This window comes from Rattus norvegicus, chromosome 14, assembly GCF_036323735.1.
Source record: "Rattus norvegicus strain BN/NHsdMcwi chromosome 14, GRCr8, whole genome shotgun sequence".
Classification (NCBI taxonomy): Eukaryota; Metazoa; Chordata; class Mammalia; order Rodentia; family Muridae; genus Rattus; species Rattus norvegicus.
Window position 1 is genome coordinate 21,525,873 of NC_086032.1, and position 21,021 is coordinate 21,546,893.

Genomic DNA, 21,021 nt, shown 5'->3' on the forward strand with positions numbered 1-21,021 from the left:
AATCGGTAGCCTTCCTCTATTCAATGGATAAACAGGCTGGGAAAGAAATTAAGGAAGCGACATCCTTCACAATAGTCAGAAATAATATAAAATACATTCGGGTGACTCTAACCAAGGAAGTGAAAGATCTGTATGACAAGAACTTCAAGTCTCTGAAGAAAGAATTCAAAGAAGATCTGAGAAGATGGAAAGATCTCACATGCTCATGGATTGGCAGGATTAATTTTGTAAAAGTGACTATCTTGCCAAAACCAATCTACAGATTAAATACAATTCCCATCAAAATTCCAACTCAGTTCTTCATACAATTAGAAAGAGCAATTTGCAAATTCATTTGAAATAACAAAAACTCAGGATAGCGAAAACTATTCTCAACAATAAAAGAACTGGGGGAGTCACCATCCCTGACCTCAAGCTGTACTACAGAGAAATAGTGATAAAAAAACAAACAAACAAAAAAAACCACCAAACTGTATATTGGTACAGAGACAGGGAGGTATATCAATGGAATAGAATTGAAGACCCAAAAATGAGCCTGCACACCTACGGTCACTTGATCTTTGATAAAGGAGCTAAAAACATGCAATGAAAAAAAAAAGACAGCATTTTCAACAAATGGTGCTGTTTCAACTGGAGGTCAACATGTAGAATACAAATCAATCCTTCATCTTTACAGAGCTCAAGTTCAAGTGGATTAAGGACCTCCGCATAAAATTAGATACACTGAAACTAATAGAAGAGAAAGTGGGGAAGAGTCTCAAACACATGGGCACAGAGGAAAATTTCCTGAACAGAACACAAATGGCTTATGCTCTAAAATCAAGAATTGACAAATGAGACCTCATAAAACTGCAGAGCTTCTGGAAGGCAAAGGACACTTTCAATAGGACAAAACAGCAACCAACAGATTGGGGAAAGATCTTTACCAATCCTACATCTGATAGAGGGCTAATATCTAATATATACCAAAACCTCAAGAAGTAAGACTGCAGAGAACCAAATAATCCTATTTAAAAACTGGGTACAGAGATAAAGAATTCTCAACTGAGGAATACTGAATGGCCAAGAAGCACATAAAGAAATGTTTAGCATCCTTAGTCCTCAGGGAAATGCAAATCAAAACAACCCTGATATTCCACCTCACACCAGTCAGAATGGCTAAGATCAAAAATTCAGGTGACCGAAGATGCTGGCGAGGATGTGGAAAAAGAGGAACACCCCCTCCATTTTTGGTGGAATTGCAAGCTGGTACAACCACTTTGGAAATCAGTCTGGATGTTCCTCAGAAAATTAGACATAGCAATTGGATGTAACAGCCTGAGGACCCAGCTATACCACTCCTGGGCATATACCCAAAAGATGCTCCAACATATAACAAGGACACATGCTCCACTATGTTCATCGCAGCCTTATTTATAATAGCCAGAATCTGGAAAGAACCCAGATGCCCTTCAACAGAGGAATGGATACAGAAAATGTGGTACATCTACACAATGGAATATTACTCAGCTATCAAAAACAATGACTTCATGAAATTCTTAGGCAAACAGATGGAACTAGAAAATATCATTCTGAGTGAGGTAAGCCAGTCCCAAAAGAACACACATGGTGTGCACTCACAAATAAGTTGATATTAGCCCAAAAGCTCAGAATACCCAAGATACAGTTCACAGACTATATGAAGCTCAAGAAGAAGTAAGATCAAAATTTGAATGCTTCAGTCCTTCTTAGAAGGGGGAACAAAATACTCACAGGAGCAGATACAGGGACACAGAGTAGAGCAGAGCCTGGAGGAAAGGCCACCCAGAGACTGTCCCACCTGGAGATCCATTGAGTATACAGCCACCAAGCCCAGTCACTATTGCTAATGCCAAGAAGTGCTTGCTGACAGGACACTGATATGGATGTCTCCTGTGAGGCTCTGCCAGAGCCATCCTGATACAGATGAGGATGACCACAGCCAATCATCGGACTGAACACTGGGACCCCAATAGAGGAGTTACAGAAAGGACTGAAGGAGCTGTAGAGATTTACAACTCCGTAGAAAGAACAAAAATATTAATCCACCAGAACTTCCGGGGACTAAATCACCAACTAAAGAGTACACATAGAGGGGTCCGTGACTCCAGCCACATGTGTAGAAGAGGATAACATTGTCTGGCATCAGTAGAAGGAGAGAGAATCCCTTGGTCCTGTGAAGGCTCATTTCCCCAGTGTAGGTGTTGGGGTGGGAGTGGGTGGGTGAGAGGGGGACTATCCTCATAGAGTCAGGGGGAAGGAAGATGGGAGAAGAGGGAACTGGGGAAGAAGATAACGTTTGAATTGAAAATACATAAAATATCCAATAAAATTAAGAAAAGAAAAAAAAGTTGATTGTTCAAATAAATTTATTTCAGCTAAAGTCTTTTTGAGACCCTTCCACTCAAACTTGATTATGACTTATGTGTCATCAGCCATATCAGGTAACCATAGCCTGGTAAATAAAGGCGAGTACTTACTATGTAACCCACCCACTGCATCTGGGACCGATTGTTTTTAAAGCAGAGACTCAACCAGAACTTTAGATCCATGTTAGGGTTCAGACTGTGAACCCTACAACACGGAGTGACTCCAAGATGGAAATAAAGCATGGTTCTCCTGGTCCACAAGCAGTCATACTGGAACATCAGAGAGTCAATGACTGAGTTCCCACTCATCAAAAGTACAACCAAATATCTATAACAAGAAACTGCACAAACATAACACTGGAAGTCTAGAGCACAGCACAAAAAATATAAACACCAACAACCAAGGCACATTCCCCAAAAGACAGCTACCCTATCATAATATGCCATGAGGAAACAGTTAACTGAATCACCAAGACATGGTTTCCAAATAGCAATTATGAATATGTCTATGGATCTTAATATTGATATGAGTAAATGCCTCAATGAAAGATTGAAAACACAGTTGAATGATATAAGAAAACTATTTCAAGATATTAAAGTAGAATTTCACAAAGCAGTAGAATCACTAAAGTGAAGCCAAACTATTATAAAACTGTAAATGACAAAACCTCAGAAATTCAAGCTAAATTTCAGCAATAAGTATAAAGGATAGTTAATGTAAGGTAGAAGAAATGGATTTCTCAGTCAAGAAAAGTATGAAATAAGGAAAAATCAGGCCAAATTTTTAGGAAATCTAGAATACTATGAAAAGGCACAAAATATTTTTAGCAAAGTCACAGGAGAAAATTTCCCTACTACAAAGAAAGATGTGTACCATGGTACAAGAATCATACAAAACACCTCGTAGACTGAAAAAGAAATTAAATTTCATTTGACAAATAATGCATAAAACATTAAAAAGGAGAGAGATCAAACAAAAGATATGAAAAGTTGAAAGGAAAAAGTAATACATGAAGGTAGGCCCATTGGAATAACACCTAGCATTTTTAGTACCAACTCTGACATTCAGAAAGGCCTGGAAGAATGTTCTGTAAATTCTGAGAAACCACTTCTCTCAGGCTAACCTACTATAGCTAGCAAAACTGCCAACCACAGTCAATGGGGAAAGAAAAACATTTAATGATTAAAATAAAATTAAACAATTTCTGACCACAAATCCAGCTCGACAAAAAACACTAGGAAACAACTTTAGCAAGAATAAATATGTAACTACTTCCGAGCAGACAGAAGGCACAAATAAACCCAGAACAGTTAATTGAAAAGGGATGAGAAAAAAAAAAAAGAACAAACCACCCCTCATTATGTGTGGCAGTTGGGAGAGCTGGCCCTGGGTCCATGAGAGTGGAAGAGCTGGCCCTGCCCCTTGCCTGGGTACCACAGTAGAGCTCGCCTTGTTGGAGGGGGCAGCAGGTGAGCCAGCATAGAGGGCTTGAGCCTGGGAGGGCTGGCCCCACCACCCATAGCAAATTCAAAGACGTTATATCGTATAATCAATTGTAGTCCATTTGCAGTGCTTGTATGGACCAGGAATCTGATATACTCATTTATTCATTTTGAGCCTGCTTTACGATATTTATCCCACATTTAATATATTAATAAATGTATCATTGATTTCAAGAGATATAACATCTGAATTGTCACAACTTTCAGGCTTTACTCTGTTTTTAGTGCAACAGCTAATGAATCTTGCAATGGATTAGTACCCTCAGAAGCTTTACTTAAAAACCTTCTATCTGTGGGGATATTGAGACATGAGACTGAATAATTTAACAATCCTCCCCATTAAGCTATGTTACCTTCCCTTGAGCTTTGGCAGGCCTTGCACCATGCCAACAAAAGGCTACAGTATGAATGACATAGCTTAATGTCTACACTTCAGGAGTAAAAGACAATGCAGTTTCTTTGCTCATGTATGTTCTAGTTTATGAATAAGTTGGGGTCACAACACTTAGATTCAGTATTCTCAGCATGCTGTCCTTCCTGATTGCTTTCCTGTTCAGAAATCTATTCTTCCGGTACCATTGTTGTTGTGAAAATATAAAAAATAAAAAAGTAAGATTGTCTTTTATCCCCCACTAGGTCCGGCACCTCAATGCCCCATGATATCTGCTGGATATCTTAATTGTCAGTCAGCAAAGCTTCTCACCCGCTTTGCTCCATCCCCTATCACACTGCCAAAGGCCTCTCTCTGAGCCCTCAGCAATCTCTCTACCAATCTAGTTCCCAAGGCAGGTTTCCATGCCAGAAACACACATCCCAGCTCTGTGGCGGCCCAGACCAGCCTCCCCACACTCCATTACACTTAAATCTACACATGAAAGAACACACAGCACAATAACCTTTGACCCAATTGATAAGATATAAGTGCCCATCTAACATACAAAGCCCAGTACCATCCATCCCTTAAGAACATTAATAACAACGGCCATAGGGCATAGACACAATGTATCAAGTTCTTACATATTGAATCTGTAGGCAATCTGGGGCCACATAGTGAATGAAACTTTGTTTTAAAAAAGAAAGAAAAAATTAAATCAGTTATTAGTGATAGGAAGGAGCTGATAAGCTACAGAGACATATATTACTTATCAAATTTTAGTCACAAATCAAAAATAGATGTGAATATCTACAATGTTAGCATGTGAACAAAGCTGATAAAGCTGTAGAAATGTTGTAAAATAATAAACTGAGGAGTTCCTAGCATGGTCTTGAACTCACAAAGATCTTGTTGCATTTTTCTCTAGAGTGCTGGGACTCAAAGCAACAAGTGCACTTCTAAGCCTTCTCCTCCTTTCAAATAGCGCCACTCCTTGCTGACTAAGCATCCAAGTATATCAGCCTATAAGAGTCACTATTATTCAAACCACCAGAGGCCAATCGGTTTTTTCTTTCTTTTTTTATTGGTTATTTTATTCTTTTACATTTCAAATGTTATCTACCCCCTTTCCCAGTTTCTCCTCCACAAACCTCTCCCCTTGCTTCTGTGAGGGTAGTGCTCCCCTACTTACCCACCCACTCCCACCTCACCACCCTAGCATCCCCCTACACTGGGACATGGAACCTTCAAAGGCCTCCCTTCCCATTGATTTGAGATCAGGCTACATATGCAGCTGGAGCCATGGGTCCCCCCATGTGTTCTCTTTGGTTGGTGGTTTAGTCCCTGGGAGCTCTGGGGGCGGGGGAGGGGGTCTGGCTGGTTGGTATTGTTCTTCCCAAGGGGTTGCAAACCCCTTTAGCTCCTTCAGTCCTTCCCCTAATTCCTCCACTGGGGTCTCCGTGCTCAGTCCAATGTTGGTTGTGAGCATCCACGTTTGTATTGGCCAGGCTCTGACAGAGACTCAGAGACCAATCTTGATGTTATTTTCTTCAAGGTAAAGACATGGAAGATGGTGGATTAAACACACACACATACACAGCACATTCCTGCATCTTCACAAAACAAGTAACTGAGCTAACAATAAATGCCTGCTTTACAAAAACTGAGATGTCCCCAGGATAGCAATTCATTTGGCCTGACATCCATCAGTATGCCTAATGATTCTAGACCAAATGCAAGATATATTCATTTTGCTAATGTTACTTTAAAGGAATATGTGATGGTTTGTATATGCTCGGCCCAAGGAGTGGCACTATTTAAGGTGTGTCCCTGTTGAAGTAGGTTTGTCACTGTGGGTGTGGGCTTAAGACCCTCATCCTAACTACCTGAAAGTCAGTCTTCCACTAGCAGCCTTCAGATGAAGATGTAGAACTCTTAGCTCCTCCTGCACCATGCCTGCCTGGATGCTGCCATGCTCCTGCCTTGATAATAATGGACTGAACCTCTAAACCTGTATGCCAGTCTCAATTAAATGTTGTCCTTATAAGAGTTGCCTTGGTCATGGTAGACAATGCAGTAAAAGCCTAACTAAAAATATGAAAGCATTCTCTCCTTACCTATGTGATCAAACCAGTAGTCCATGCTTCCCAACCTTCCCATCTATAGCCCAAAGAGTACAAGTAAGTTGGATATGTGACAAAAGCCATCTAGGAAAAGCTATGTCAACTGAGTGTCCTGGAGATAGCCTACTGTTTTACATGGCTGCAGTGGGTGAGCTCTGGGGAGGCACAGCTCCATTGCCTTTTGCTTCCGATATTCTTATCCTGTCACTACATAGCCTAATGATTCCTGGGTATCAGCCCACCCTATTGGACAAATACCCTACAGATCAACATGAAGATGAACTTTCATGAATTAATTCTGTTTAGATGAATTAATTACTTTATACCATCCCTGAGTTGGTTCAATGGTTTTAAGAAGGTTTAAGAAATTATTTTTTTTTAGATTTTTTTTTTTTTTGGTTCTTTTTTTTTTTTTTTTCGGAGCTGGGGACCGAACCCAGGGCCTTGCGCTTCCTAGGCAAGCGCTCTACCACTGAGCTAAATCCCCAACCCAATTATTTTGTTTTGCCAGAAAGATGCAATAATTAAAATCAAGAATACAATGTGCCCCCTCCTCAGAGAATAGTAAGTAAAGGCTGCATAAGAAGGAATATGATGAGCTTTTATAAATTACACTAAGGAGAGAAATAGGCTTGAGACAAGCTTGTGATAAAGGAAAAATATTCATTCTAGGCTAGATCCAAGGATGAAGCTATAGGTGTGCACTATGATAAGGCAAGGCCATGTGAAACTGTTGCTTTGATCTTACTATCAACATCCTCCTGTAACTCCCCCTTTGTGTAACGTTTTATCTATAAGATAATTTTATAAAGAACTTTTGCCAAAGAAGGTATTAGAAGGACAAAGAGAAGTGAAGTGTGGCATTTGGGGCTCAGCCTCACCCTCCAAATGTCTATGTGTTTATATGTAGGTACATACGTCTTTAGGAATGTATATGTGTGGAAGTATGGGTGAACACTTGTGGAATTGCTGAGACAGGTGGTTGGGCACGGCCACCGTGTGTCTGTGTGTGTCTATGTGTGTGCTTCACTTCTCCCCTTCTTCCTTTTTCTCTGACTCACATCTCTGCTGCTATGGGTAGGATTCAAATTGCCAAAATAAGCAGCTTTTGGCCACAGAATGACAAAGAATTAAAGACAAAAGAATAACTAAAAATAAAGCAGCGTTGGCCCTGATCGCTGCTGCCTCCACACCCTATGGCTGCCTTTCTCAGTGAACTGGGTGATGGGATGACCCCCTGACAGATAAGATTCAACATTGCGGTATCTCATATATAAAGAAGTTACTTGAAATCCATTTCAGTTCCTGTATATGCTGTAATATGTTATAAAATTGTTTGTAGCTTTCAGACAAAATTTTGAGACTGGGTAATTTTGTAAAACTTGAAATATGACATCATTCCCCCCTCCTTTCTAATTTCTTCCTCCAACCCTCATTTACCCCCCCCACTGTCTCTCAAAATCATGACCTCTTTTATTGTCTTTTGTTATGGTTACTCACACATACTTAAATCTGTAAGTAGAATCTGCTCAATCTGTTTAGTACTACTTGTATGTATATAATTTGAGGCCATAGGATAATCAATTGGGGTGGGGGATCACTAGGGAAAACTGTTTTCCTCTCTCAACACTGTTTACTTGCACTTTTCTGTGTATCAGTGGAGCCCTGTGGTTTCTCCCCTCCCTTATGTTAGCATGCATATTGCTGTTATACTTCCTGATCCTCTGGCTCTTGAGTGATGTGTCTAGGATTAGCTTTAGGATATGTGGCAAGTTATGGATTCAGTTCTCAAAAAAAGACTAGCACTTATGAAAGGGATGTGGTATTTGTCGCATATTTATTCTCTCAAACCAAGATCCTATCAGGCACACAGCCTTCTGTCGCTTCATTTCCTAGGGAGTTGGCACCCTCTTCTGGTCACTGAGAACGCTACATGCACATGGTGCACAGAGGTATACACACTTGCATGATGTGTACATACTTGCATTACATATGTATTCTCACGCATAAAATAAGAATAAATCTCAAAAAAAATCACTCACCTGTTCAATTACAAATGATACTGGGATAACTAACTTATTCAGTGGGACCACTATGCTATATCATCACAAGAACAAACACCAGACTGAGCTGTATCTTTATATGTTGAAAAGTTTTAAAAAATATATTGAACACTTTTTAGAATCTTGAGATGAAAATATCACAAAACCAAATACTTTACATTTTAGCTGCAAAGATGTACATTTTTACATAGATATAAGAAAAAAAATGATGTAAGTTGGGTATGGTGGTGCATGTTTCTAACCCCAACACCGGAGAGGCAAAGGCAGGTGGATCTCTGTGAGGTCAAAGCTAGCATGGTCTACACAGAAAGATCCAGTCCAGCCAAAGCCATATGGTAAGACTTTACCTCACAAAGAAAAAGACAACCTATATAAAGTAGAAAACACTGTCAATATATATCACAATTCAGCAGTTAACATTTATGTGTAGTTTATATACATATTAAATGAAATGATCAAATAGAAAATTATCAGAAAAAAAACATGACTAATAATTTTAAGGGGAGGGGGACTAGAGAGATAAGTCAGCAGTTCAGAGTACTTGATGTGTTTACAGAGGACCTGGGTTTCTTCTCATCAGCACCCACATGGTGATTCATGACCATCCGTAACTCCAGATCCAGAGTTATCTGACGGCCTCTTCTGACCTCCACCATCACTAGTATGTATGGATAGCATACATACAAAGCAAAATATCCATATATATAAGATTTAAAAGTTCTTTAAAACAAAACAAATTTATGGAAAACCTCGAATTTGTTAGAGAAATGAAAATTCATTTAAAAATTAAATAGCATTATTCGCCTCTCGGAGTGCTAAGAATTTTTTTTTTTTTTTTTTGGTTCTTTTTTTCGGAGCTGGGGACCAAACCCAGGGCCTTGTGCTTCCTAGGTAAGTGCTCTACCACTGAGCTAAATCCCCAGCCCTAGTGCTAAGAATTTTAAGGACTACTATGACAGCATAGTAAATGAGCACGCCTCGTGGACTTCTGCAATGGAAAATGGCATAACTATTTAACATACATTCCTATCAAAGTGTAAAATGACCATATTATATCATTTCCAGGTCTTTCCCTCTCTTACAAAGTCTCACTTTAGTTAAAATATATTAACTAACACACACACACACACACACACACACACACACACACACACACGAGAGAGAGAGAGAGAGAGAGAGAGAGAGAGAGAAATATTCACGTGAGCATTCAACATTCTAAATCCCTAGTTGCTCAATTATCAGTCATTTTAATTTAGAAAGGATGAATCCATTACAGTCAAGATACAAAAACTCCAAAGTATGTTTAATATATTAGCCAATGGAAGTAGGGAGAAGTATTTTACATAAAGTCATGTGTTACCAAACAAGGTAAAGGGTGGACCATTGTGTGACCATAATTCATACACATTAAGGTAAGTTAACCTCATTAGGTGACTTAGTACTATAGGGCAACGGGTGCACATACAGTCTACTGTTGATTAAAGCACTACTACAAAGTACATGAAAACAACCTCTCCACTTTCAATACCTTAAAAAGACTGAATAAAATATTCAATAAATCCAGACAAACGCCTCGAGCAAATCACTGAATTAGGGCCAGTGAGAAGGTTCCGTGAGTAAAGGCACTTGCTAAGCCTGAGTTTGATTCCCCGGAAGTCATACGGTGGTCGAACAGACTACTGAAGGTTGTCCTCTGATATCCGTGAGGGCTGAGGCACACACACCGACTCATGTCACACATCCTACACAAACACATGACTAACACAGAAAAAAAAAAATCACTGAATAAACTACCTATACACAACAGATTGGAAAGTTAGACATTTTATGCACTTTGCTTTTGTAGTTCCTGGAAGAATTTTCTCAAGATTATCATTTTGCAGAAAAGAAAAAAAATTCTAGCAAATAATCAGACAAACTTGGGCTAATATAGCTTTTTAGAAATCTGACAAAGGTGCACGTAGTTTAAACTGGCCTGGCTGATGCTATGCTGCCAGGGCTGGCCTTAAATTCCTAACCTTGCCTCTACCTGCTAAGTTAGATCTCACCACCTACTTTGCTTGGACAGAACATAGTCACTTTCAACAATATTTTGCAAGTCATCTGTCACCAACTTTTAAGCTATAGCATCTTTAAGTCTCACCCCTTTCCCCACCAATCCTCCTTTAGCACCTGCTCATGCTTTTTATTTTCCCAGAATACATGCCTCCACATAAAAGTCAAACTCTTTTATTTGTGTCTCCCTGTGGTGGTTTAAAAAGAAATTTCCTTCATAGGCTCTATTACTTGATACTTTAGCCCCACTTCGTGATGGTTTTTTGGAGGGTGGTGTAACCTTGTTGGACTATGTCATTTGGTCTCCAAGAGTTGAGTCTCCTCCTACTGCAGGTTCACTCCACTTCCTGCTTGCAGTCAGAGTCCTGATCTCTGTTTCCTGTCACTGCTGCCACATCTGCAGCTGGCCACCATGCCTACCCATCATGGTGGACTCATGCTTCTGGATCTGTTAGCTCTAATTTTAAACTGTTTTATCACATCAACAGAAAACTAATACTCCCCAAACGTCCCACTTTGCCAACTTCTGAGCCTAGTTTATGGAAACTCATTGCTATGTCTTACCTTTCAACTTCTCAACAGGATAGTGTAGTGTTCTTTCAACTGGAGTTCCAAGACAACACTGGTATATCTACCCTTCCTGATTAGTATTCCATCAGAATATGCCCACATTGTACCAAAAACATCCTTCACTCGTCCTTAGATGGAAGGGTACGATACTTCAGTCTTGCAGGGTTATCTACACACCCAACAAAAACAAGCTAATAGTGGAAATGCTTGTATCTGTAAATGACAGCTAATGCAGTGACTTGGGGGGGGTATAAAATATTACATAAATCTAGACAAATGCCTAGAAGAAATAATTACAGCCGATGACAGGGTTCAGGGAGTAAAGGCATTTGCTCCCAAGGCTGATGACCTGAGTGATTCACCAGAACTCACACAGTTGTAGGAGAGAACAGACTTCTCCTGCAGGTTGTCCTCTGTTATCCATGAGGACTGAGGCACACGCCCAAACTAATGCATTTCTCTAGAATTATGTAATATTTTATCCACTCTTAAGATATTAAAAGTGAGATTGTTTTCATGTATTTTGTTAATGGCGTTTTACATAATGTAATGGTAGGCCACCTAATAAGGTTAGAATTACCTTAATGTGTATGGTTTAAGGTCACACAATGAAGAAACCTTCTACCCTTTGACTGCATGGCGCCCTGCATCCTGTTTTAAACACACTGTGCACACACGCACAAACGCGCGCACACACACAAAGGAAACTGAATGACATACATCGATAAAATTGACATATAAAGACCAAAAAAAAAAAAAAAAAACCAAAAAAAACCAAAACAAAACAAAAAAACACGATGTGAGCCAGTAATGGTGGAGCACACCTTTAATCCCAGCACTTGGCAGGCAGGTCTTGAGTTCAAAACCTGCTTGGGCTCTAGAGCTGGTTTCAAGAACATACAGGAACCCTGTCTTGAAAAACACAAGAGGGCTGGGGATTTAGCTCAGTGGTAGAGCACTTGCCTAGCAAGCACAAGGCCCTGGGTTCGGTCCCCAGCTCCAAAAAAAAAAAAAAAAAAGAAAAGAAAAACACAAGAAAAAACCAACCCATGATGTGAACATTAAGTATGCCACTAAAATTGTCTTCCTTCTTTCTCTGCTAGATTTTTCCTTTGTAACCCCTAATGGTACTTAGGACTATTGCCCAAGCTAATACTTGTGGCCAGATGAGCTAACGCATGGCCAGTATTATCGGAGTCTGCACTATCCAGATGCCTACCAACCTGCTCCATATTTAATCTATATAACCTCTTCCCAAATTTTACCTGCTTCTGCATTAAAAAAAAAAAAAAAAAAAAAAAAGCCTTTCTACTCACTGATTTAGAAAAGTTCTTCAATGTTTAAAGTTCTATTTTGTTACATTTTGCAGTGAACTACTAGCTTTATCTCTTTTGGAATTATCTTTAAAGTCCTTAGGCTTTACATTCATATTGCCAAGGAAAAGGTGTGTCCTCTACTATATCTTCAAAGTAAAGCATTCCCAACAATTGTGATTTCCCCAGCATCACTTGCCTAAGGACCCATACATACACTGTCTAGTCCTCAACCAAGCTCTGGCAAAGTAAACCTTGGTAAGAGTTCCTGAGAGAATGGGATCACTGCACTGGTCAGTTCAGAACCAGGGAGGATACTCCTGAATGATACTGTGCAGGAAGAGTGGGATGACTTATTTAAAGGAAACAAGTTGGAAAAAGGTTGACAGATCCAATGCACAACGGTGATGCTGTGCTGTATGCTTGAGCAGAAGACTGCTTTTAAATGCACACTGAATGTTCTTCCCAAAAGATCGTCGACTATTATCTCTTAATTGCCAACTGGATGAACTGAACTTCTACTGTACGGATACATTTAAACGTAAACAAAATTGCCCACTGAAATACCTTTTAAAGCAGGCAGGCATTCATCTTTAAGCACAACACGTTTGAAAAGACAGGTGAGTATCAGGTTTTATAGCCAGCCTGGTCTATGGTCTAGAGTTTAACTGCAAGGCATCCAGGGCTACCTGGTTAGAGCATGTCTCAAAAATAAAACAAACTTTTAGAATGCTCAACACTTTTCTGCCTCAGATACCTTTGAACTGCTGCCCATCTTTCACCTCAGGACTACTTTGTATTGGGATTAGAAATGTTAGCCACCAGAAGCTAACACACAAAATGCAAAGCATATCAATAGATGGGACTTTTGAGGAGGGCCATGACAAATGAAACCTGAAGACAGTTAATGCTTAAAACAACAATTTTAAAGATGTTCTTAAATTCTACTTTTTCACTAGCAATGAACTTCTATGGAAACATAAACTTCGAAACTTCACCCTCTGAACCTGTTATCCTACCCAAGTCTAATCAGCGATCAGAATTATAAGATGTGGTCAGTTGGTATACAGCAGCACAGAAGTGCACAATGCATATAATGTGTTCAATATTATTTACCGCCCCACTTTACCATCAGAAAATAACTTTAATGCTGCCTACTTATTTTGTAGAGCTATTGATTTAAAAAAATTTCTGGTGATAGCTTCTATTCAAAGTATTTGGTGGTTAAAAACTTGGGAAAAAAGTAGACATTACTACAAAGTGCGACTGCCTGATGAAATAAAATACCTCACAAACAAAAACATTAAGGTGTGAAAGTGAGGCAGAGACTTGTAAAGAAAATGGGCAGATAGACAAGAGGGAGGGAGAGGGATGAACAGAATCTCATAGGTGTGTAAACTTAGTAGTAAGAAATGAATGACATGACTTAACATCACCAACTAGTGACATTCTTAAGTAAAATTTCAGGCCTATTGCACCTCCACTTAATGTTTGCAACAGGCTTTAATGCTAACATTGGTAAATAGAATTTGCGTGTATAGGAAGATATGCTAACGGTGACAGTTACACTTTTCAATATTAAAGCTCCTGTGTTTTCTGCAGCCTTATTTAAAACACAAGCCCATGTATTGACTTTCTAACTCTAAGTTCAATACTGTCAAAAAGAAAACTGCCCAAATTCAGCCCCAACCTTTAGACAGTCAATTTCATACTGACCAGGTGCAAATCAAGACATTAAAATGCAAAAAAGGAAAAAAGAAACACTTATCAACTATTTCTTGTGTGGTTAGAGAATTGTTAAAGGAAAGACAGAAATGTGAAAAAGTTGAAGATTAAGAAAAGAGAAAACTGTGTAAAAAATTCAAATAGATGATGAAAACAAAAAAACCTAAACTATGGATCCAAAATGTCAGATGTATAAATACAAACTAAATTATCAACATAATGCCACTCCATGGGGTTTTATGGGCGCATGAACTGCCATGCTAATGTAATCAGACAAGGAAATACAACAAATTAGTGTCAATCTTTACCAATTTATTTCATACAAAACAGTAGCAATGTAGAATGTGGGGTTATCTTCTGCTGCCACACACGCAAAACTGAACATTCCAAGCCAATGTACAGTTTGGAAGGAAGGCTAAACAATAGCATCGACCATGCTACTGAACATAGGAACGTTTTATTTAAAAAGATTAAAAATTAGATAGCAATGTCTTCTTAATATTGCTCTCATCATTGAAGACTTAAAAAAAAAGTGGATTTATAGGTTTAAAAAAAAGGAGGGAAGAGGAGAAACCGAGAGGCTGCTACAACACTGCCATATAGTCAAACCATCATACTCAATATCTGCATACTTGATAGCAGCATTATTTTTACTGAACCGTGTGCAGCTACCTATAGAAACACAAAGCAAAATACTATGGCAGTATTGACCAAGGTCCAAAAGAAGGAAAACAAACAAACAAAATAACTCTAGGATGAATACACTGTAAAAAGAACATTTATGGAGAATGAATCAATATCTACATTCTTGGACTGTTCCATTCTGCCCCAATAAAAGTGTCAACTCAACTGTCAACTGTGCATTTTTTGGCGGATCTGAGTTTTCCAGTTCTTATTCTACTGCATGCTTGGAACAAAGAAGATAATAAATCCTTCTACACAATGAGCTTTAAGTAGACAGCTGAAAATAAATTTACTACTTGTAAACACACACAAAAAAAATACAATATTTTTTATCTTCAGTCAGTGCTTCCAAAAAGCACATTATCTTCGATAACGACCTCTTTCCCCTCGGTCTCTGTCCCGATCACATATTCTTTCTCTCTCTCTTTCTCGATCACGACCTCTGTCTCGCTCTCTATCTCTTCTGTTATCTCTAGGGCGGTCTCGCTCTCGCTCCCGATCTCTTTCTCGGGGTCTACTTCTCCGACCACTGACAACGGCTTGTGTGCGGCGAAGGAAATCATCAACCCTCATATCATAGTCATGCTAGGAAAAAGGAGAAAAAGGATCAGCAAAGTAGTATTTTACATGAAAGCTACAAACCCTTAAGAGTTGTCTGGTAAAGAAGAAATCAGAAAACGCACCCATGACTTCAGTGGAACTTAATGGCGATACTATCAGCACTAACAGGAATGCACATCTATTCCTGTAAGTTCCTACTCAACTTGAAGACTTTTCCACCTGGTTTTTCAGGAGAGAACCATAACCATCAACTGTTCACTCACTCCATTCCTACACCATCATACTAGCAATCACACTCAGTATCATTCTTTATGCAACACACCCTTTCATCACCTTCCATTATACAAAACAGACAAGCAAACTGTGAAACTAGGAAATCTTAGGTTAAAAAATCTCTTACAAATTAATACTATTAACACTAATTTAAGAAATTCAATAAAAAAGTTCTCAGGAATCTGATGAACTTCAAGAAAATTTACTTGTGAGCCATAAGAAATTTTATTCCAGAGGGGTGGAGAGATGGCTCAGAGGTTAAGAGCACCAACTGCTCTTCCTGAGGTCCTGAGTTCAATTCCCAGCAACCACATGGTGGCTCACAACCATCTGTAATGGGATCTGATGCCCTCTGCTGGTGTGTCTGAGGACAGCGACAGTGATTTTATTTCAGAACCTACCCCACATAAAGCAACAATGCATTTTGAAGGAAGGCTAGGATAAAGCAGGATAAAGCACAGCATAAAGGAGACAGATGCAAGGTCAGGTAGAGGCCATGTCTAAGCTTGAGGCCTGCTCTACCTTTCAGGTCATCTTTTCTCGTGTGTGGTGCGCCTGGTTAAATGTATAAAATGCAAGGTTCAGAGAACAATTCCCCACTAACGATCATTTTTAGTAGAATATGAATGTATTATAACATGGATTACATGTTGTAATTAATCAAATGAAGGCTCATGAAATAGAAGTAGTTTGTAAGGGCAAGGTAACTACAGTATCTTGGACTGACTTCCTATTTTAAATATTGTTACCAGTTTTGTTTTCTTATATAAATGAATCGATAGCATTTATAAACAAATTTATTTAAGACTTCCCAATATACTTAAGATTTACCTTATATAAGCCACAAATTGTGACAGAAATTCTATCATATTCTACGCTAGCAATATTAGTCAGAATCAGCAAGTTGGTTTACAGAATGTTAAAAAGATTTATCTTAATGGACTTTTTGAACTAAAAAATAAGCCATAAAAATTTTCAAAGATATGAAATTACTGTTCTGACCAACTCTGTAATATGCGTATTCTTCATCTTTAACATTAAACCAAAGTTACCTAATTTCAATGTGTATGAACACATCATCCAATTAAGTACCATTTTCATGAAAAAATATATTTTAACAGAAAATTGGTCTTAACAATCAAACAGCCCTATATTTTTGAAAGCCCAGAAACTGCAAAACATGCATCAACTCTACTCATAAAGAATTGTCACCATGGACAATAAGACCCAATTACTATAAGGAAAGTATTATTCTGGACCCCCCACCCCCACTCCCCAAGCTGAGGACCTAACCCAAGGCTCTACCATTGAGCTAAAAATCCCCAAAACCCCTCTCTATTTGTTAATATCTTGGTTTTGGTTCCTTAGTGTTACTAGAGCCTTCTCAAGGACAGTAGTAACATGAAGCTAGTTGCTTGGTTACTAATTTTAAATAATTTAAACTTGGTTAAAAAAAAATACATGATTTAAAAGTTACCTTAAAATTTACTATCTTACTTATTAGAAAATTAAGAGATCTGGTAAAAATTTTGATAACAGTTTTGAATTACATAGCTAAGAATATCCTGCACATTTCGACAATGCCTATACATTAATGTACATATGTATGTACACACACATAATAGTTCAACTTAAGACATGTGAAATACAAGTCTATCTATATAATCCATGACATGATCAGCTACTTTTAATAAGAACAAGTAGAGAACTAACATTCAGTCTACAGTAAGAATACAAATGGTTCAACATCAAAATCTAGTATGTGCCCATATATAAATTACCTACAGAAATTCTAAGTAGTTCCCTCACACCTCTGCCTCCTTGTGCACTTACTACTCGTTTATCTCTGTATCTTGCTTCATGTGGTACCGGATGGTGTCCTGAGTAAGGGGGGTGGGCTTGAGGAGGCGGGGCATGGTGCTGGTAGTAGGGATGGTGTGGAGGCTGTTCTATTCCCGGGTAAGGAGGCTAAAAAAGAAAAACCATCTACATGAAGATCTACACAGATCCTTGTTAACAAATCATCCTGAAATCACACCATCCCAAACAGTTTCGCCATTACTATGCATATAAACTGAAGTCATTAAGGCTTCCCAAAATAACTATTTGTTAAAAACAAAATATGAAAAGACATATTCTCTTTCTACATGGTTACCTATATTAAATTCTAGCAGAAATAGAAATCATGTGATTATTAAAAGCACATTTTTAAGCACTTATACTTATTTGGCATAATATAGCAAAGTTATATTAATCCTAAATTACGGAAAAGAAAGCCAAGAGATTAAGCAACTACTAGCCTACAATCACACTACAGAAAAGGTCATAACAGAAGTGTGCACACAGCTGGGAAGCAATTGCAGTATACTGGGTTCTGGAATCAGTTACTCATAAATCTCTCTCCAAAATAAAGTCTAAGAGTTAATATATAGCTTTAAAACTGTTGATATAGAAGCTGGTAAGATTGGACAACAGGCTGAACAACTGCTGCCAGGCATGATGTCCTGAGTTCCATCCCTAGGACCCATTAATCTGTGCATGGCATGCATATGCCCACAGAAACAGCAATAATTAAATGTAATTTTAAGATGTCATATTAATAAAGGGCACAAAATTATTTTAGTGTCAAGCTTATCTTAGTAGTTCAGATTCAAAGATTTTCAAAATTAATTTGTATGTGTAACATATTGTAAAACTATACCTGATATGAAACCACAGAAATAAAATGAGGAAACAAGGCATGCAGAAGTACTTCAGCTACGAAGTTTTACCTCTTAGAAACTGTTTCCAGGTATCCTTATCATCACAAGATATACTCTCAAAATAAACTATAGTATCAAATGTCCTTGAAAACAGAAGATTAAATTTCAAGATTTAACTGTCTTAATTTAAATGAACTAAATTTCCTAATTATCACATCAAGTACAATTAGAAACTTCACATTAATTTAGTGAAATTATTTTCTTCACAATCCTAAGCTGACATCATTTGACTGAAAGCTAAATTATGATATGAACATAACTGATCATTTTTCAACATATATACAAAGCAAGCATCCTTCCTTGCACAAACTACTCAATATATGTCAGATAAGCCAATGAATAAACAGTTGGTAAATTTTATGAACAAAATAAGCATGTTATCATAGAACCTGGTCAGAGAAAGATGGGAGAGTAACTGACCACTCAGGGAGGAAGAGCTTATACTATTACTGTGCTATGCTTTACACTTATCCATATAAACTATATTGTTTATCCAACTATTTTAAGTCTCTTCATGGACAGCTATCACATTCTGAGTATTTATTAAAATACTGCAAAATGAAGTTAGAGTAATACAAAAAAAAGAGATGTAAAAAATAGAGCAATACAAACCATTCCTTGCCAAGGAGGCGGTGGTCCCATGTTATGAAATTCCCTCACATAATCATTGTAGGACTAAAATAAAAGATGACATTGTCAACAATATTAAAATCAGGGAAATAAACCAATCAGACCCTGTCTTTAAATATGAAAAATTTAATGCTTACCCCATTTAAAAACACATCTCGGCGAACTCCTGAAAATCGTCTGTTGGGAATAAGATTTGTGAAACTAAATTCAGGTAATTCATAAACTAGTTCCAAGAATGTATTTCAAAGCTAAGGAAGAGTGAACCCAACTTACCTGTCAACTTCCTGGTATCGGGGATCCTTTAAATACCCTGTTCAAACATCAAGCATTTTAGTAAATCAAACTTTATGTTTTCACTAGGGCATTATAATTAAACCTTCCTTACCCTTGTTTCAACTCTTCCCATGAAAAATATACTTTAAAGGATGTTATCACTTTACTACAGAGATTCACATGTATCCTGTGTTAAGGGCAGAGAACTAACTTGAGTGGAACATCTGAACTTGCTTAAGGACACTTCAGAATGGCCATTCAAGAATGTTTCACCTTGAGAAGTTACAGCCAAATTTTAAACCAGGAAGACTCAAAAGGACAGAAATTTGTAAAAAGCTGCAAAGATGAGTGTATGTATATTCCAAGATCAAGTTATCTACTCTACCCATCCAGCAAACTAATTTATAAAAATGTCTGACTGGCTCTGTTACTGGGGAAGGTTATTTGTCTAAATGAAACACAACTGCCTCCCTTAGAGAAAAAGAAGAGTGGGGGCTGGAGAGATGGCTCAGTGCTGGAGAGCACTAACTGCTCTTCCAGAGGTCCTGAGTTCAAATTCAGCAAACCACATGGTGGCTCACAACTGTCTGTAATGAGATCTGATGCCCTCTTCTGGTGGGTCTGAAGAAAACAGCTATAATATACCTATAGATAATAAATTTTAAAAAAACAAACGAAAAAAAAGTGCTTCTGTAAAACCATTTTGTTACAAAACACTAGTTATAATGCTAACCAGAAACAAATTCTAGAGTTTTACAGGTGTGTCCATGACTCGAATTTAAATATATCCCTTCTTTAATCCCAATAAACACACTAACTGAAATATTTACACTTGGATAACAAGCCAAGTGTTTACCACTCTTCAAAATGACACCAAGTTTTTATTTTTGTTTCTAAAAGGCCTAATTTGTTTTGATTTTTAATTAATGCTGCATACGACAGGAAACACTACATATCATAAGGAACAGAAAACACAACAAAATGATTTTCCTACATCTTACACATGTACAGATCAATTTCCATTATTTGCTAAGGCAGCAATTTCAGATAATCATGACTCAATGAAATGGACTGAACAATCTAAACATGGTGGGGAAGAACTTCTAATTAGAACTAGTAATGATTTCCTAAGGTAGTCTCAAGCCCTAAATGTTCTTTACTTTTAAACCTACTGGAAGTTGTTGTTTTAATAATTTTATATCAAATAATCTTCAGGATTATAAAATATTAACCTGGTCTCTGGTGAAACTCAGGGGGATAGTCAATCCTTGGTTTCTTTCTGCTGTTATGAATATCATAATCTTCTGGTCGACGCCTACACAAATTAGACACATTAGAAATTAAACCAAAAACAGCTGGTAAAACAAACAGCAAAGCAAGAGTTTGACAGAGATGAGTACAAAGAATAGCCCATGGCCTCCTAAAAATATTGCCATTAATTTTTGGTAAACAACTTTTAAAAGTTCTTAAACTTTAATTCCTCAACGGCAAACCTTACAGATCCTCCTGGAGTAACCTCTCTGCAATCTCACACTGTAAGACAACCTCAAGAATTAATTATCTAACCAAACCTGCAAACACATTCTAGTAGTCTAAAAACAGGAGCAATTCTTTAACAAGTCAGTTTCTCAAATGTCACCATTCAGGTAACAACAGAAGGAAAACCACACCAGCAATTGTGCAATAGTTAGGTCTAAAATTTATAGATACTGTAAGTTTAGATTCA

At 37.9% G+C, this 21,021-nt stretch overlaps 1 protein-coding gene across 10 annotated transcripts in view; it reads right to left on the reverse strand.

Moving 5' to 3' along the window:
• Window positions 1-14,403: 14,403 nt before the first annotated feature.
• Window positions 14,404-21,021, reverse strand: part of Ythdc1 (YTH N6-methyladenosine RNA binding protein C1) — a 30,449-nt gene continuing 23,831 nt past the window's right edge. For 4 of the 10 annotated variants that reach the window (XM_006250808.4, XM_006250806.4, XM_039091592.2 and 1 more), the window contains 6 exons: window positions 20,528-20,610; window positions 19,296-19,332; window positions 19,160-19,199; window positions 19,005-19,067; window positions 17,464-17,598; window positions 14,404-15,381 (listed from right to left, as the gene is read on the reverse strand). In XM_006250808.4, coding sequence (XP_006250870.1) covers window positions 15,157-15,381; window positions 17,464-17,598; window positions 19,005-19,067; window positions 19,160-19,199; window positions 19,296-19,332; window positions 20,528-20,610 — 583 coding nt within the window. In that variant the 3' untranslated portion in view covers window positions 14,404-15,156. 10 annotated transcript variants of the gene reach the window in all.